This window comes from Mustelus asterias, chromosome 7 (assembly GCF_964213995.1).
Source record: "Mustelus asterias chromosome 7, sMusAst1.hap1.1, whole genome shotgun sequence".
Lineage (NCBI taxonomy): Eukaryota > Metazoa > Chordata > Chondrichthyes > Carcharhiniformes > Triakidae > Mustelus > Mustelus asterias.
In genome coordinates this window covers 98,543,236-98,559,859 of record NC_135807.1, presented here as the reverse complement: position 1 = coordinate 98,559,859, position 16,624 = coordinate 98,543,236, and the positions used below count along the sequence as shown (strand labels likewise).

The 16,624-nt window shown below is 41.9% G+C and overlaps 1 protein-coding gene across 4 annotated transcripts in view; it reads right to left on the bottom strand.

Moving 5' to 3' along the window:
* The window catches only part of LOC144495872 (cyclin-dependent kinase 13-like), an 83,747-nt gene that overhangs the window by 16,970 nt on the left and 50,153 nt on the right, over window positions 1-16,624 (bottom strand). For 3 of the 4 annotated variants that reach the window (XM_078216549.1, XM_078216550.1, XM_078216552.1), the window contains 2 exons: window positions 15,233-15,364; window positions 7,906-8,105 (listed from right to left, as the gene is read on the bottom strand). In XM_078216549.1, coding sequence (XP_078072675.1) covers window positions 7,906-8,105; window positions 15,233-15,364 — 332 coding nt within the window. The remainder of the gene's footprint in view (window positions 1-7,905; window positions 8,106-15,232; window positions 15,365-16,624) is intronic. The other variant, XM_078216551.1, reaches the window with a different exon arrangement.

The window sequence follows — 16,624 nt, the reverse complement described above, 5'->3', positions numbered from 1 at the left end:
TTCAATAGTCACACCATCCTGATCTTTTCCCTACAAATTTCCTGCTCCGATTATTTATCCAAAATTCCCTTTTAAAAGTTATTGAATCTGATGCAATCGACTTTTCACACAATACATTCAAATCATACCTCATTGTGTAAATTTGTTCCTCGTGTCGCCTCTGGTTCTTTTGCCAATCATTGTAAATCTGTGTCTTGTTCCCAATTATTCTGCCAGTAGAAAGTTTCTCCCTTTCCATTCAATCAAAATCCTCCATGATTTTGAACACCATCAAATCACCCCCCAAGCATTTCTGCTCTAGGGAGAGCAACTCCAGTTTCTCCAGTCCCGCCATGTAACTGAAGTCTTTAATTCCTGGTACATTGTAGTAATCCTGTTCTGCACTCTCCATGGTCTTGACACCCTTCCTAAATTTCTAGAATTGATCTAACAATACTTTAGCTAGGCCTAAGTAGGGTTTAACAAAGATTTACATCAACACCCTTGTCCTAATGCCTCTATTTCTAAAGCCAACGATCTTATGTCTCCATAACAGTCATCCCAATTTGCAATTCCGCTATCAAAAGTTTGTATATATACACTTTCATGTCTCTATATCCAATTAAAAAATGCAGAATGTAGTTTATATTGCTTCTCATTCCTGCAAAGTGACTCACCCTTTCACCAGCCTATCTTCTCCTGCTACATTTCCAAGTTTTGTGTCATGTATAAACTTTGAAATTATGTGCTGTATATCCAAATCCAGGCCATTAACAAGAAAAACAGCAGTGGTCCTGTAGCCAATCATGCATCCACAAAGTCAGTGGCTCTTGAATCCCATGGGCTTCTATTTTGCCAACATGGTACTTCATAAGATGCTTTCTGAAAGTCCATATAGACATTAACCACATTACCCTTCTGTGCTGCTTTCACTTACCAACCCATATTTTTCCAAGTGACAATTTATTTTGTCACTGATGATTGGCTCACTTTCCCCATCACTGTTATGATGAGTAGTCTGCAGTTTTCAGGTTCATACCCCTCCCCTTTTTGCACATGGGCGTAAACATCTGTAACCTTCCAGTCCTCTGCCCATTCCTATATCTGAGGAGGATTTGAAGATTGTGGACAGAGCCTCCACAATTTCCATGCTTGCTTTCATCAGTAATTGAAAATGCATTCCATCCTGATTGGCTGACTGTTCTACTTTTGAGAGCTGCCAATTTCGTCAGTACATTCTTGTCAATTTCTCTACTACCTCCTCCTTTACTGTGACGTTGGTAGCATTCCCATCATTAATGAAGACAGATGCAAAGTACTTATCCAGTACCTCAGCCATGTCCTCTGCCTCTAAAGAAAGTTCTCCTTTTGGGCTCTGCTCTTCCTTTGACTAACTTTTTACTAATTATAGATTTATAAAAGGCCTCTGCACTCCCTTAGTGCCAAAAGCTAGCCTATTCTCCCATGCTCTTTTTGCCCCCTAATTTCCTTTTTCAGTTCCCATATGTACGTTTGCATGCAGCTTGATACTGTCCCGAATTATGAACCTGATATTTATCAAAGCTTCCTCAATGTTGTTTTGATCTCAATACCTTGCATCATCATTAGCTTTAGGGAGTGTGTCTCACCTGCTCTCAAACCACATCCCTCACAATGCTCACTTACTGTTTATCGACCAATCTTTGATTCCAACCCATTTAGACCAGGTGTCTTTTCAGGTGACTAAAATTAACTCTGTTCCAGTTGAGTAATTTGACGTGATTATTCCTCCTCCTTTTCCATATCTACTGTGAAGCTAAATGTATCTCCTATCCACTAATTGATAATCGATGGTATATCCACTGTTGTGTAATGTGTCTTTTGTTTTACTCCTGCTTTTGAATAAAGATAGAAACTGAAGATCCATGCCCTGCTAGGATGGATACAAAGGATCCCGTGATACTTGTCAAAAGATGAGCCGGAGGGCCTTCCTCAATCAACAGTCCAAAAACTAATCATTCATTCGTTTTTCTTGGATCTTGCTATGCACAAAAATTAACTGCCATATTTGCCAGTATAACAGTATCTGCACCACAAACATAATGCATAGATTGTAGTGGCTTAGGATATATTTCAGACTCAAGACTTCATTTCCACAGTTGCCTCTGCCACTTTCTCTCCAAACTTGCCCCCAAAGGATCCACCTCCTCCTCCTTTAATCCCCTTCACCCACTCCTAACATTCAACCACCACTCCTGGCTCCTGTGCCAGCTAACATAGTTAATAACAATGTTTCCTCAGTGTGTCTTCTGCATTCAAAACTGCATCATCACTCCTCATACACTAATTTATAACCTTCCTTTCCTTGCTATGGCACTTGAACATGCTGCACCTTATTTCCACCACACATACCAACTCCCATTCACCCATCACGCTTGAGCTTATTGACATATAAAGGCTTCCAGTTTACCAAATGTTCAATTTTAAAATTATTTTTGCATTCAGATAACTTCATGGCCACACTCCTCCAAATCTCTCCGATTTTCTCCAGCACACTCTTTCTCCAGATCAGGTCCCTTGTGCATCTTTTGCTCCTTTCATCCCACCAATGGCAGCGATGCCTTCAGCCATCTCAACTCCAAATTCTGAATATCACTGCTCCCCACAATCCCCCCCTCATAAACCTCTTCACCTTTAATACCATCCTTAAAACCTCTTTTACCAAGTTTTAAATCACCCACTCTAATATTCCCTTGGACTTGGTGCCATTTTTTATCCAATTGTCAACTGTGGCTCATTCGGTAGCATTTGCCCATCTGAATCAGAAGGTTCAAGTACAGTGCCAGAGACTTGAGCACAAAAAACTAGACTGGCACTTGGGTACAGTACTGAGAATGTACTGTGTGAGTGCAGTCTTTCAGGTGAAATTTTAAACCAAGCCTCGCCTGCTGTCTCAGGTGGGCACAAAAAATTTCCATCGCACAATATCAAAAAGCTGGGGAATTATCCTCAATACCGTGGCCAATATTTATCCCTCAATCAACATATTTGCAGGAGCTTGTAGTGCACAAATTAGTTGCTGCATTTCCTATATTTCAACAGCAACTACACTTCAAAAGTACCTTACCAGTTGTAAAGCACTTAGGAATCCTGAGATCATGAAAGACATCATACAAGTTTTTCTTTTAAATGATCCTGTGAAGTGTCCTAGGTCATTTTCCTATATTAAAGATGGCATATAATCTTACTTTTGAGCCTCCCACTTGGTACACCACCAAGATCAACCAGAAATGATCCCTCCTCTGCTTCCCAGTGTTTGACATGATTGATGTTCCAGTCTCTCCCCAATCAACCTCTGAGGAATACTTTTTGGGTGCTATCACATGACCTAACAGAGGCAGTGGATTTCAAGAAAGGATTTCTCTTTCATGTTGAACACCAGCGTTCCTTCAGGGTCTGCTCCTGGTTTCCTTGCTTGACCTTGCCTTTATACCGTCCCTCGATGACATCAGCCATAGGTATTTAGTTAACTTCTGCATTTAAAATTTTTTTTATGGGATGCGAGTGTTGCTGGCAAGGTCCTAATTTGTTGCCCATCCCTAATTGCAGTCAAGAATGTGGTGGCGAGCCACTTTCTTGAATTTGCTGCAGTCCATCTAGTGTAGATACATTAGTGCTGTTACACCTTCACTTCTCTTAAATCCACACATCATTGCCATACTTTCTGACATCAAGACTTTGATGAATCACAATTTCCCACAGAAAGAACCAAAACCATCATTCCTGGTTCCCATCATAAATTCTGCTTCTTTATTACTGACTCTGTCCATTTTCCTATCCACCTGCTCAGAATTAAATGGATGTTGCTAAATTCTACTGTCCAACTTGACTCACAACTAAACTTCAAACTCCACATTCTTTTGATAAGCAAGATGGCCAATTAAAATCTCCACAACATTGCTTACATACACCCCTACTTTAGTCTAGTTCCTGTGTAGCAATATTTGCTTTCGCCACCTCTTAATTCGATTATTCCAATGTTTCTCTTGTTGGCCATCCATCTTAAAACCTCCACAAAGCCCAACCTGCCCATTACCTGTTCTGCATAAAGTCCTAGTCACGCAACACTTCTATTATTACTGCTTTGGACTGGTTCTCTGTTTCCAATAAATTAACCACAAAACTCTTCCCCTCATCTTTAAATCCTCATGACCATACCTCATCCTATTGCTATAACCACCCACAGACTTGCTATCTTTCCTGCACCCTTGACTCTGGCCACCTGTGTCATCACCAATACCCCCACTGCTAGCATAGCTTTAATCTACCTGGGCATGGCTTCCTCCATCCAACACCATTAAATCTGCTCTCTCCTGCATTAAACCTCATCGCAAATCTTATTTGTTACATTTCAAAATGTTTTGAGCATGCTTTCTCAGAAACGATTTGCACAAAGTTCAGTTAATGCTGGGTTTTTAGAAAGCAGCATGTATTCTCATGTTTAAAAAAAAACCCATGAAGAGTCATTAATCTATTGAACGGAAAGTTGTTTTTCCACAGACACTAAACAATGATCTGTTACTCAGTCTGGATTATTGGGAAACTCACCCATTGGAAAATTCTATGATCTCTGTTTATCCATGAAATGGATAATAAGGAAGAAATACCGCAAAAGACGATCTAGTGTTTGCTAGAGAAGGAGCTGCCATGGCTGGAAGGTCCAGAAAAAGCAGACTCTGTCAGAATGCACAGCAGTTAGTTTAGTCTAAAGAGAGGTAGCATTGTATGTTTATTATTTTTACATAATTAAATGGAAATTAGTTACGTAGATTGAATGTAATGAATCTGATCACAACCACTGCTTGAAATGTTCATGTTGTTGTGGCAGGAAGTACCTTAAGGATTCAAACTAAGGCTCACCTCATCTAGTGTTAACTTGGCCCACCTTCAGACATTGAAGAAATGCATGTGCAAAGGCCCAGAAGTCCATCCAGTTCAGGTCACACTGGGGTTCCACTGCTGCACCCTCAGTTCACACTATTGTACATGGCAATAGATCATTGAATCCAACTTTCATAAAAATAAGATACAGCTTAACAGTGTGACTGATGCCACTGAACTCAACAAGGTATCGACAACAGGCCTGAATTGAAAACACTATTCTTTGGGCCAATCCTAAATTCATCTGTTTATTTTCATTCTATTCTGCATTTCACAGTAATTACAGCACAAGAACAGACAATTTGGCCCAACAGAGCCACCCAACAGAGTGGCTATGGATAGCTCCTTTATGGAGCTATGGATGCCTCATCTTCAAATTGATTATGGCACTGGTAAAAATGTGAACATTTCGCACTTGAAACTTACACGTCATTAGAAAATCCTGATAGATTACTTTTTTTTTACATTTGTATAATTCACAAGCTTGATTGTGAAATCACTTATCATGATAATGATCCAAGTATGGGGTAAAAGATAAAATACAGAAACAATGTGTCTAAACTGCAAAATCATCTAGAAATTCTTATTAGAAATTCCAATTAGAAATACCATTTCTACAAGTACAGGTATATAGCCTACGATCAATTTAAACAAGTGCAAACCCAAGATTAAAGGCTACATACACAATTATGATTTCAATCAGTCGCAATCATCTACTTCAAGTTTGCAGTTTTGTTTTAAATAGGAAAATAAATAATATGTGGTTCCCTTAGAAGATAGGCAGATTAGCTATACACACTTAAGTTTGCCTCAACTTTTATGATGATCCTGGCAACACAAAGATTAGATTTTCTGATCTTATCTTACCACCATTACTATTTCTCTTATTCTGGTTGATATCAGGGTAAAATAATGTTGTTTGGAAAACTCATACCAGAATCTAAATGTTTTGAACACTTCAATTCACAGAAGCAGACTGTTTTTTGCCCTTTATTTGTACATGGCATATGTTCTAACACAGAACCAGCACAAACATGGATGTCAATATAGAAGTGAAACCGTCAGCAAAGGTGGCAGCAGTGGATCATATTTTATGACTAACTACATACATTGTGAAATCAGAATTTAGACCTAGGCTTGAACCTATAGGAATTATTCTTTGCATAGCTGCACAGAAAGACAAAAAACTTTGTTGCAGAAGAATATCAGCATCTGACGCATTCTGAAAAAGACAAGTAATGTATAGATAGCACATATCATTCTGAACATCAATTATTAGTGAAACCAAGAGAGCTTGAATAACCCAGAATTGTGTAATGTAGACTGTACATAAATGTACACCATTTTAGTAGGAAAGGAAAAGATAACATATTTGGATAATTTTCTACTGCATGTATAGATTTAACAGTAACTCAGTACAGCTTCACATTAGCTCTCCATCAAAAAGAACTGCTTAAAAATGGACAACTTTGTTGTTGTGTTAACTGGTACACCCTATGGAAGAATGAGCTGCAGCTTAGCTCTGTGATGTAACAGGCAAAAGGTAGAATCAGATAGGCTTGAACTAGATCTTGCTGGATGCACAGACATTGAAAAATAGGCCTACACAAATAATCCTTGATGGAATTTATGAAAGAATATACCCTTTACTTCAGCACTTGCAGTATTGCCTGGTGACACAATACAAGGCATCAAAAGATTTTCAATTCAAAATTAAAATACTGTTCCTATTTGCCCAGCAGACAACTTAGGAGATGTTGAAAATGCAAATTGAAATCCATATAAGTGGTCGGCTTCCTGAATTTCTGGATGGCAGGACAAAATATATACAAACAATGACTGTAAAACAGGACTTAAAAATGTGTCTTCATCTAGTGGAAGCAGTGGCCTTGTGAAATTTCACTGATCTCAAACAGTAAGGAAAGCAATTGAGTGCATCCTCTACACATACTGTAAGTCACAATATAAAACAAACTGTCTGCTTCAGACACTCCTAAAAATGTTAATTTTTTGGGTAAGTGCCAAGTGAACAACTGGCTAATCATTTTTGGTGTTATTAGCAGAAGGAAAACATTAGTTAGATACCAAGTGAACATGACAATTCCTTTCTCAATAGTGCAGATGATCCTTAATACCCAGTGGAACATAGAAGTGCCCTTGATATAATGTCTGATTCAAAGGACAGCACTTCTGACAATGTAGCATCCCTTCATGTGTCAGCTCAGATTGTGTATTCAAGTCCTGGAGTGCAGCTTGAATCTACAACTTTCTAGTTCAGAGTTGAAAGCATTATCTCGTTAAATTAAGCACAAATAAAACTTAGCCAAGAGACAGAGAGACATGTAGGGGGAGGTTTAGAGTGTGTCTGTGCCCAGAAAACAGAGGTTAAGCATGGCACATGCAGTGAGAAACACACTGGGAGAGAGAGGTGAGTCAGAGGTAATGAGCAAGGCATCAAGTGGGGGAACGGACAAAATAACAGAGGAAGAAGAAAACAGTGTAAAAGAGATACAAGTGGACACTCTCTCACACACACACACACACACGAGCGAGCAAGGGAACATGAAAGAGGGGGGGGGGGGGGAGAAGAGAAATAGTGATGGAGTTAGAGAAGTAAGTGAAAGGAAACAAATATATTAGAAGTAAAAAAAATTATGAAGATGAAATTGGAGGGAAAAGACAGCAAGACATGCAAGCTCAGCAACTAAGCAAGGTGTTAATATATGTGACCTAGTTATCAAATACTTTATTGATTGAATATTTGACTTGAGCAGCCTCCTTGTCTTGGGTGAAAATTGAAGTGTATGCAGAATGGCTTTTTCATTCTTTATCACCAGTGTCACTTAGAACACATTACATTTTAAGGGAACTTCAGGCCATGTTGAGTTTTGAAGTACAGAATATGGAGACAAGCTGAAGGCACATTTATAGCAGACCCTTTTATTATTGAACATGCAGCACAAACGAGAAAATGGGAAACCAACAGAAAGCAGAGTTATCACTGACCTATTCCTAAACTGGAATTGCCCTGAGTTTTATGTTGAGAGAGCTGCAAGCCTTGAGGTGTGCTGTTCCTGCTATCATCCATACATAAAGCAGAATCCTTACGAGGAACTTTAGGCGCTGCATCATCGCTAATTCCGGACTGTTTCTGTCTTCGCCGCTTTTTGCTCCATAATTCATGACAATCTTGCCAGTGTGGCAGGCTATTAGGAGAGAACAACATTCATACAGTTGGTACAGTAAGCACTGCCAGCTACATATCCCTTCAGCAGTTCAATCCCAACCACTATAATCTGATTTCAGTTCCTAATTCATATTGCTTCAGACAGCAAGTTCCAGGTCATTACACTGTGCAAAAATGTTCTTCCTCATATTCTTCCATTTCCTGCCTAAGATGTTAAATCTGTATCTCCTGGTCCTTGCACCATCAGCTAATGGGAACAGTTATTCCTTATCTACTTTATCTATACGTCATAATCTTGTACACCTCTATCAAATCTCCCCTCAATATCTTTTGCTCCAAGAAAAACAAGCCCAGTATTCCAACCCAACCTTGCAACTAAAAAACCCCCAATTTTCTTCAGTGCTCTCTCAAGGAGCTGCACATCCTTCCCAAAGTGTGACTAGCAGAACTGGGTGCAATACTCCAGTTGTGGCCTAACCAGATCCTTGTAAAAGTTCAGCACAACTCCCCTGCTTTGGTACCAAATGCCTTTATTTATGAAATACAAGATCAAGCACTCTCTCACAATATATCTTGCAACCTTCAAAGATCAAAGCACAGCCACTCTGTTCCTGCATAATCTTTAGAATATTGCTGAAAACACAGGCATACTGCCAAAGCCTCTTTCATCCTGCACCCCTCAGGGATAAATGCAACAATACCAAATTTCAAATGATCTCAACAATTTATACTGCAAGGGGAAAGGGTGCTGATTAGCTGGAAAGACCATTCTGATTGGCTACAGCATTGCTAGCAAAGGGGAACACTTTGGCCAATTCAAGTCGACTTGCCAACCAATCAGCATCCCTTCCTCCAGGAGTATAATTTCTTGTGATTTTCTGATGTTTGGCATTCTTACATTTGTCCTGATGAGTGCAAGACAACAGGTTTTGGCAAAATGTCTCTCTTTTCAACAGTATTCAAGTTCTGTAAAATCTTTAGAATTGTGTCGTTGACATCACCGCACACTTCTCTGTATTAAATTCTATCTGACTATTGTCTGCTCATTCTGCTGGCTTATTTATATCCTGCTATAGCCGATTAGTATCATCCTCACTGTTAGCCCATGCCTCCAACTCTGGTATCACAGCGTGGTGGCACAGTGGCTAGCACTGCTACCTCGAAGCGCCAGGAACCCAGGTTCAATTCCAGCCTTGGGTCTCCCTGTGGAAGTTGCACATTCTCCCAGTGTCTGTGTGGATTTCCTCCGGGTGCTCTTGTTTCCTCCCACAGTCCAGAAATGTGCAGGTTCAGTGGATTAGCCATGCCAAATTGACCCTTAGTGTCCAAAGATATGTAGGCTGGGGGGATTAATGGGTAAATACGTGGGGTTGGGGGGGATAGGGCCGAGATGGGATACTCTGTCAGAGAGGTGCAGACGTGATGGGCTAAATGGCCTCCTCTGCACTGTAGGGTTTCTATTCTTGATGTGGAGATGCCGGCGTTGGACTGGGGTAAGCACAGTAAGAAGTCTCACAACACCAGGTTAAAGTCCAACCTGTTGGACTTTAACCTGGTGTTGTGAGACTTCTTGCTGGGTTTCTATTCTACCATACTCTGTATTCCAATATTCAAGTCATTTATAAATAGCAGAAAGGCAGTAGTCTTAGCACTGTCCCTTGGGGAACACTGATGTTTACCATCCCCCCAGTCTGAAAATTAACTATTTGCCATGCCTTGATATGTTCTGTCCTTAAGCCAATTTTTAATGCAATTGGACACTGACCCCCCATTCCATAAGAATCAGTTTTGTCAACCAACCTTTTATATGGCACATATCAAATGCTTTCTTAAAGTTCTTAGAGACAACATTCCCTCCATCAATTTTCTCTGTTACTTAATCAAAAAATTCAATTACATTACTCTAGCAGGATATCTGCCTTTACAAATCCATGCTGACTCTCCTTACTGAACTCAGGTTTTACCAAGTGCTTGATGATTTCCCCCCCATTAAGTATCATCTAAAACTTTAACCACCACTAATGTTAAACTAACTGGCCTGTAGCTGTTAGGACTTCCCTTCCACCTTTGTTTTTGAGTAAGGGTGTTCAACTTTTCATTCTGCAATCCAGTTCAGTTGCACTAATGTACGCAATTAAAATTGTAACACAAAATTCCAGTAAAAACAGTGGAAATAATTAAAACACAATAGTTGACTCAAGGCCATTTCAGAGAAAATAAACCATAACAAATTGGAGAATGTTGAGAACTGATCCCCTAGCCTGGATTATCCACGTTCCATTTGGGCAAATTAGGGTTAGGGTTTCTGGACATTTGCCTGCCTGCCTCCTGACCCTGCCAATTCCAATGATCAGTTTCCTGAATTAAGGAATATTACCCATGCAGAGCAGACTCTCTCTCTCCCATCCCCACAAAGAAATATTGGCGCTGCAATGGAACTGCTGCAACATCACAGAGTGGAGTGAACAAACTCAAAATGGGGACATCACATTCATCAAAAGCTCAAGTCAAAGGAAGGGAAGAGGTTCTCAATAGTGAGTTTTTGTTTCCTTACATTCTTATTAACCTTTCACTGTCTTATTTGACATAAAGTGTCCAGTATGAGTGTGAAACCAGTGTGTTGTTCCCAGTGTAGGATGTGGGAGGTCCTGGAGGCATCTGGCCTCCCGGACATCCACATCTGTGAGGGGTGTGTCGAGCTGCGGTTCATGAGGGACCGTGTTAGGGAGCTGGAACTGCAGCTCGAGGATCTTAGGCTGATGAGGGAGAATGAGGAGGTGATAGACAAGAGCTATCATCAGGTGGTCACACCAGGGCCACGGGAGGAGGCCAAGTGGGTGACGGCCAGGAAGGGTAAGGCTAGGGTGGTTGAGAGCACCCCGGTGGATTTGCCCCTGCACAACAAGTACTCCTGCTTGAGTACTGCTGGGGGGGGACAGCCCGCCTGGGGGAAGCAGCAGTGGCCGTGTCTCCGGAGTGGAGTCCAGCCCTGTAACTCAGAGGGCTAAGGAAAAGAGGAGGAAGGCGGTATTAATCGGGGACTCGATGGTGAAGGGGACAGACAGGCGTTTCTGCGGAGGTAGGCGGGAGTCTCGCATGGTGGTCTGCCTCCCTGGGGCCGGGATCCAGGATGTCGCTAGTCGCGTCCCGGAAATCCTGAGGTGGGAGGGAGAGGAGCCTGAGGTAGCGGTACATATTGGTACCGCTGATGTGGGTAGGAAGGGAGAAGGGGTCATGAAAAGGGAGTACAGGGAATTAGGGAGACAGCTGAGAAAGAAGAAAGCAAAGGTAGTAATCGCAGGATTACTGCCTGTGCCACGGGAAGGTGAGGGCAGGAATGGAGTGAGGTGGAAGATGAATGTGTGGCTGAGGGACTGGTGCAGGGGGCAGGGATTCAGGTTCCTGGACCATTGGGTCCTCTTTAGGGGCAGGGGTGATCTGTATACAAAAAACGGGTGGAACTTGAATCACAGGGGGACCAATATCCTGGCCGGTAGGTTGGCTAAGGCTACAGGGGAGAATTTAAACTAGATAGGTTGGGGGGAGGGGAGCTAGAAGAGTTGACTGGGATCAAGGAACTAATTGATGGGGGGGAGGATGCAGGGGTAAGGGGAATTACAAAATTAATGGTAGAGGAGAGGGTGCAAGTGAATGAAGGCGGTAATTTAGATAAGGGAGTAGAGGGAGAGGGTGTTCGCGACTCATCAAAGCGGGTCCAGATAAAAGCTGGAATAAGGACACTTTGCTTGAATGCACGAAGCATTCGGAACAAGGTAAATGAGTTGATGGTGCAAATCAGCACAAGTGGGTACGATCTAGTGGCCATTACAGAAACGTGGCTGAAAGGTGACCAGGACTGGGAGATGAATATCCAGGGGTATCAGGCGTTTAGGAAGAATAGACAGGAAGGAAAAGGTGGTGGGGTCGCGCTATTAATAAGAGATAATATCAGGGTAGTACTGAGGGATGACATAGGCTCTGAGGAACAAAACGTGGAATCATTATGGGTAGAGATGAGGAATAGTAGAGGGAGAAAGACACTAGTAGGTGTGGTATATAGGCCCCCAAATAATAATGTTGAGGTAGGGAGGGCTATAAACAAGCAGATAAGGGATGCGTGTAAAAACGGAACGGCAATAATCATGGGGGACTTCAACATGCACATTGACTGGCAGACTCAAGTCGGTAAGGGTGGAATGGAGGAAGAGTTCTTAGAATGCTGTCGGGATAGTTTCCTTGAACAGCATGTTACGGAACCGACGAGGGAACGAGCTATTTTGGATCTGGTATTGTGTAACGAGGTAGGTAGAATTAAGGATCTTATTGTGAAGGACCCTCTTGGGTCTCGTGACCACAATATGGTCGAATTTCTGATTCAGATGGAAGAGGAGAAAGTTTGGTCCCAAACCAGTGTCCTCTGTTTGAACAGAGGGAAATATGATAGGATGAGGGATGAATTGGCTAAGGTAGACTGGGAGAGCAGGCTGGCAGGTAGGATAGCTGAGGAACAGTGGAGGATTTTTAAGGAGATCCTTTTCAGTTCTCAGCAAAAATATATTCCAGCAAAAAACAAGGATTGTAAGAAAAGGGAGAACCAGCCGTGGATAACGAAGGAAATAAAGGAGAGTATTAAAATAAAAACAGCTGCGTACAGAGTGGCCAAAAATAGTGGAGAAACAAGTGATTGGGAAAAATTTAAGAAACAACAAAGAGAGACTAAGAAAGCGATAAAGAAAGGAAGGATAGACTATGAAGCTAGGCTAGCAATTAATATAAAAAATGATAGTAAAAGTTTTTATAAATATATAAAAAGGAATTTTAATTTAGATTTAATTTTAGTTTAGAATTTTAATTTTAAATATAGTGGCTAGAGTGAATGTTGGACCCTTGGAGGACGAGAGGGGGGAGTTAATAGTGGGAAATGAGGATATGGCTGAGTCTTTAAATAAGTTTTTTGTGTCGGTCTTCACGGTGGAGGACACAAATAGTTTGCCAAATATTAACGATAGAGGGTTGGCAGCAGGAGAAATACTTAATACAATTAATGTTACCAGAGAGGCAGTGCTGGGTAGACTAATGGGACTGAAGGTGGACAAGTCCCCAGGTCCGGATGGAATGCATCCCAGGGTATTGAAAGAAATGTCAGAGGTAATAGTGGATGCGTTAGTGATTATTTATCAAAACTCGTTGCATTCTGGGGTAGTGCCGGTTGATTGGAAAACGGCTAATGTTACGCCGCTGTTTAAAAAAGGAAGGAGACAAAAGGCGGGTAACTATAGGCCGGTCAGCTTAACGTCTGTAGTAGGGAAAATGCTGGAATCCATTATTAAAGAGGAGATAGCAGGGCATCTGGATAGAAATGGTTCGATCAATCAGACGCAGCATGGATTCATGAGGGGAAAGTCGTGCTTGACGAACATGTTGGATTTTTATGAAGATGTGACTAGGGCGGTTGATGGAGGAGAACCGGTGGATGCGGTGTTTTTGGATTTCCAAAAGGCGTTTGATAAGGTGCCCCATAAAAGGCTGCTGAAGAAGATTAGGGCACACGGAGTTGGGGGTAGTGTGTTAAAGTGGATTGGGGATTGGCTATCCGACAGGAAGCAAAGAGTCGGAATAAATGGGTGTTTTTCCGGTTGGAGGAAGGTAACTAGTGGCGTGCCGCAGGGATCGGTACTCGGGCCGCAACTATTTACCATTTATATAGATGATCTGGAGGAGGGGACGGAGTGTAGGGTAACGAAGTTTGCAGACGACACAAAGATAAGTGGAAAAGTGAATCGTGTGGAGGACGGAGAAGATCTGCAGAGAGATTTGGACAGGCTGAGTGAGTGGGCGAGGATATGGCAAATGGAGTATAACGTTGATAAATGCGAGGTTATACACTTTGGAGGAAATAATAACAAATGGGATTACTATCTCAATGGAAACAAATTAAAACATGCTACCGTGCAAAGGGACCTGGGGGTCCTTGTGCATGAGACGCAAAAGCCCAGTCTGCAGGTACAACAGGTGATCAAGAAGGCAAATGGGATGTTGGCCTATATTGCGAGGGGGATAGAATATAAAAGCAGGGATGTCTTGATGCACCTGTACAGGGCATTGGTGAGGCCGCAGCTGGAATACTGTGTGCAGTATTGGTCCCCTTATATGAGGAAGGATATATTGGCATTGGAGGGAGTGCAGAGAAGGTTCACCAGGTTGATACCGGAGATGAGGGGTTTGGATTATGAGGAGAGGCTGAGGAGATTGGGTTTGTACTCGTTGGAGTTTAGAAGGATGAGGGGGGATCTTATGGAGACTTATAAGATAATGCGGGGGCTGGATAGGGTGGAGGCGGAGAGATTCTTTCCACTTAGTAAGGAAGTTAAAACTAGAGGACACAGCCTCAAAATAAAGGGGGGTCGGTTTAAGACAGAGTTGAGGAGGAACTTCTTCTCCCAGAGGGTGGTGAATCTCTGGAATTCTCTGCCCACTGAGGTGGTGGAGGCTACCTCGCTGAATATGTTTAAAGCGCGGATGGATGGATTCCTGATCGGTAAGGGAATTAAGGGTTATGGGGATCAGGCGGGTAAGTGGTACTGATCCACGTCAGATCAGCCATGATCTTATTGAATGGCGGGGCCAGCTCGAGGGGCTAGATGGCCTACTCCTGCTCCTATTTCTTATGTTCTTATGAGTTTTCTCCCTTAGGAAAAGACATAATGGTCCTTCTATTGCTTTCAAAGTAACTACCACCATCTCTCTGTTGCTCTGGGGTCAGCAGTACCCACAGTGGAAGACAAAGCAATCAGGACCATCATTTACAAACTGTGGGCAGCAGGTTGGGAGGAAAATCTATGTCAGGATGGGGAGCAGGAGTAGGCATTGCCTTGACCAAATTTCTGTCTATATCAACCATTTATCTGCTTGACTGTTGAGCTATTATCAGTGGAGCATACTGTGTGGTCACTTAATGAAAATCAGAAACAGCCAGAAAAGTAGAATGGAACACAGAACTTAGCATTTGGCACTAGCCAATGCAGTATAGTGGTGTGAAACAGTATTAAGGCAGATGCCAAATTAGATAGACTCAGGTCTTTTCTAATCTTAGCAATTTTTAATCTAAGACCATTAATGTGATCAGCAGTTTGAAAGCTGACTTACTCAGGTGGAGGCATTTTTGTAGGATCCACTTCTCTCAGGAAATCCGACTGAAGGGCATGTTCAGCAGTGCAGCGTTTAATAGGATCCAAAGCTAACATGTGATCAAAGAGATCCAGAGCAGTTGCTGGAATACTGGAAGAAAAAACAATTTCAACTGGAAAAATAACCAAACCTCAAACCTTCACAAGTCACAGATACACTAAACTCACACCTATGTGTACATTATTGAATTCAGTTACATAAAGCAGAGGATGTCTTTATGAGACCACTGAAAATTTAAAAACATGGGAGAAACATTGGACTCCTAGCCAACTGAAATGGGATTCAAACTCTGATTGAAAACAATGAACCTTAACAACAGGGAGCAACAGATCACTAAAGCACCAAGCATCCACCCATGCTAGTTGAACCTGACAGCAAGAGGATCTCGCTCTCCTCGGCGAAAGGAGCTTAAAAGGCAACAGAAGATGGCACTGTAAGAGTCCAATGACATCTCACTTGTGCAGGTGAGTACTAGCAACTCTTGTCGTCTTGATTTTTGTCAATATAAGCGAACATGGAAAGGAAGCAGGTTTGATGGTGTCTAGATATGTTTAAACTGGGAAAAGCAACCAACATTTGTCTCTAAAATGTGAAGTGGTAAAAAATAGAAACAGACAAATGCCGAAGGAATTATAAAAGAACATTTAGGGAATGGAAATGTTCCGCTGTAGTCTTCTACCATCAGAGTAATTTATAACATAGGAAATCAGCATTTTGTCCATCATACTTGTTCTAGTACCAGTTCTTCAACTGGGACAATCCACTCTAATCCCATTTCCCTGGTCTATCCCACATCATTTCAAATGTTTCCTTTTTAAAATGTTTAATTGCTTCTTTTTTAAATTATGGTATAGTCTGTAGTACAGTAACTTCCTTTGATAAAGCATTTCATGTTTCAACTTTGAGAAAACATTCAACTTGCCTCTTCTTTCACAATTTTCATAACATTCCCCAATCTATGTCCCTTGCCACAGATTCACCAGTATTGATCAATATTTATCCCCTAAATCGTTTCATAATTTTTAAACTTTTATGTAAAATATTTCCATTAACCTGCTTTGACCAGTAGAAGAAACAAAAGGTTTTAAACTTCTCTTGAAAGATATACCACGCCAGGAGTAGTTCCCTCAAGTGGAGTTTACGACTGCTCCCCACTAACAGGGAACAGGTGCCTTGACCCTGCTGGAGGGAACAGAGGGCATTGAGGCCCCCCCTGGGAGGTCAGGGGCAAGGGGGTGCAAACTGGCACTGCTCACTGGGGGGACATGGAAGTTGGCTGGGGATGGGGTGGGTTCAGGAACGCCAGCAATCAGGGGGGTTGCAGGGCTGGCCAGTGATTGGGAGGCTGGC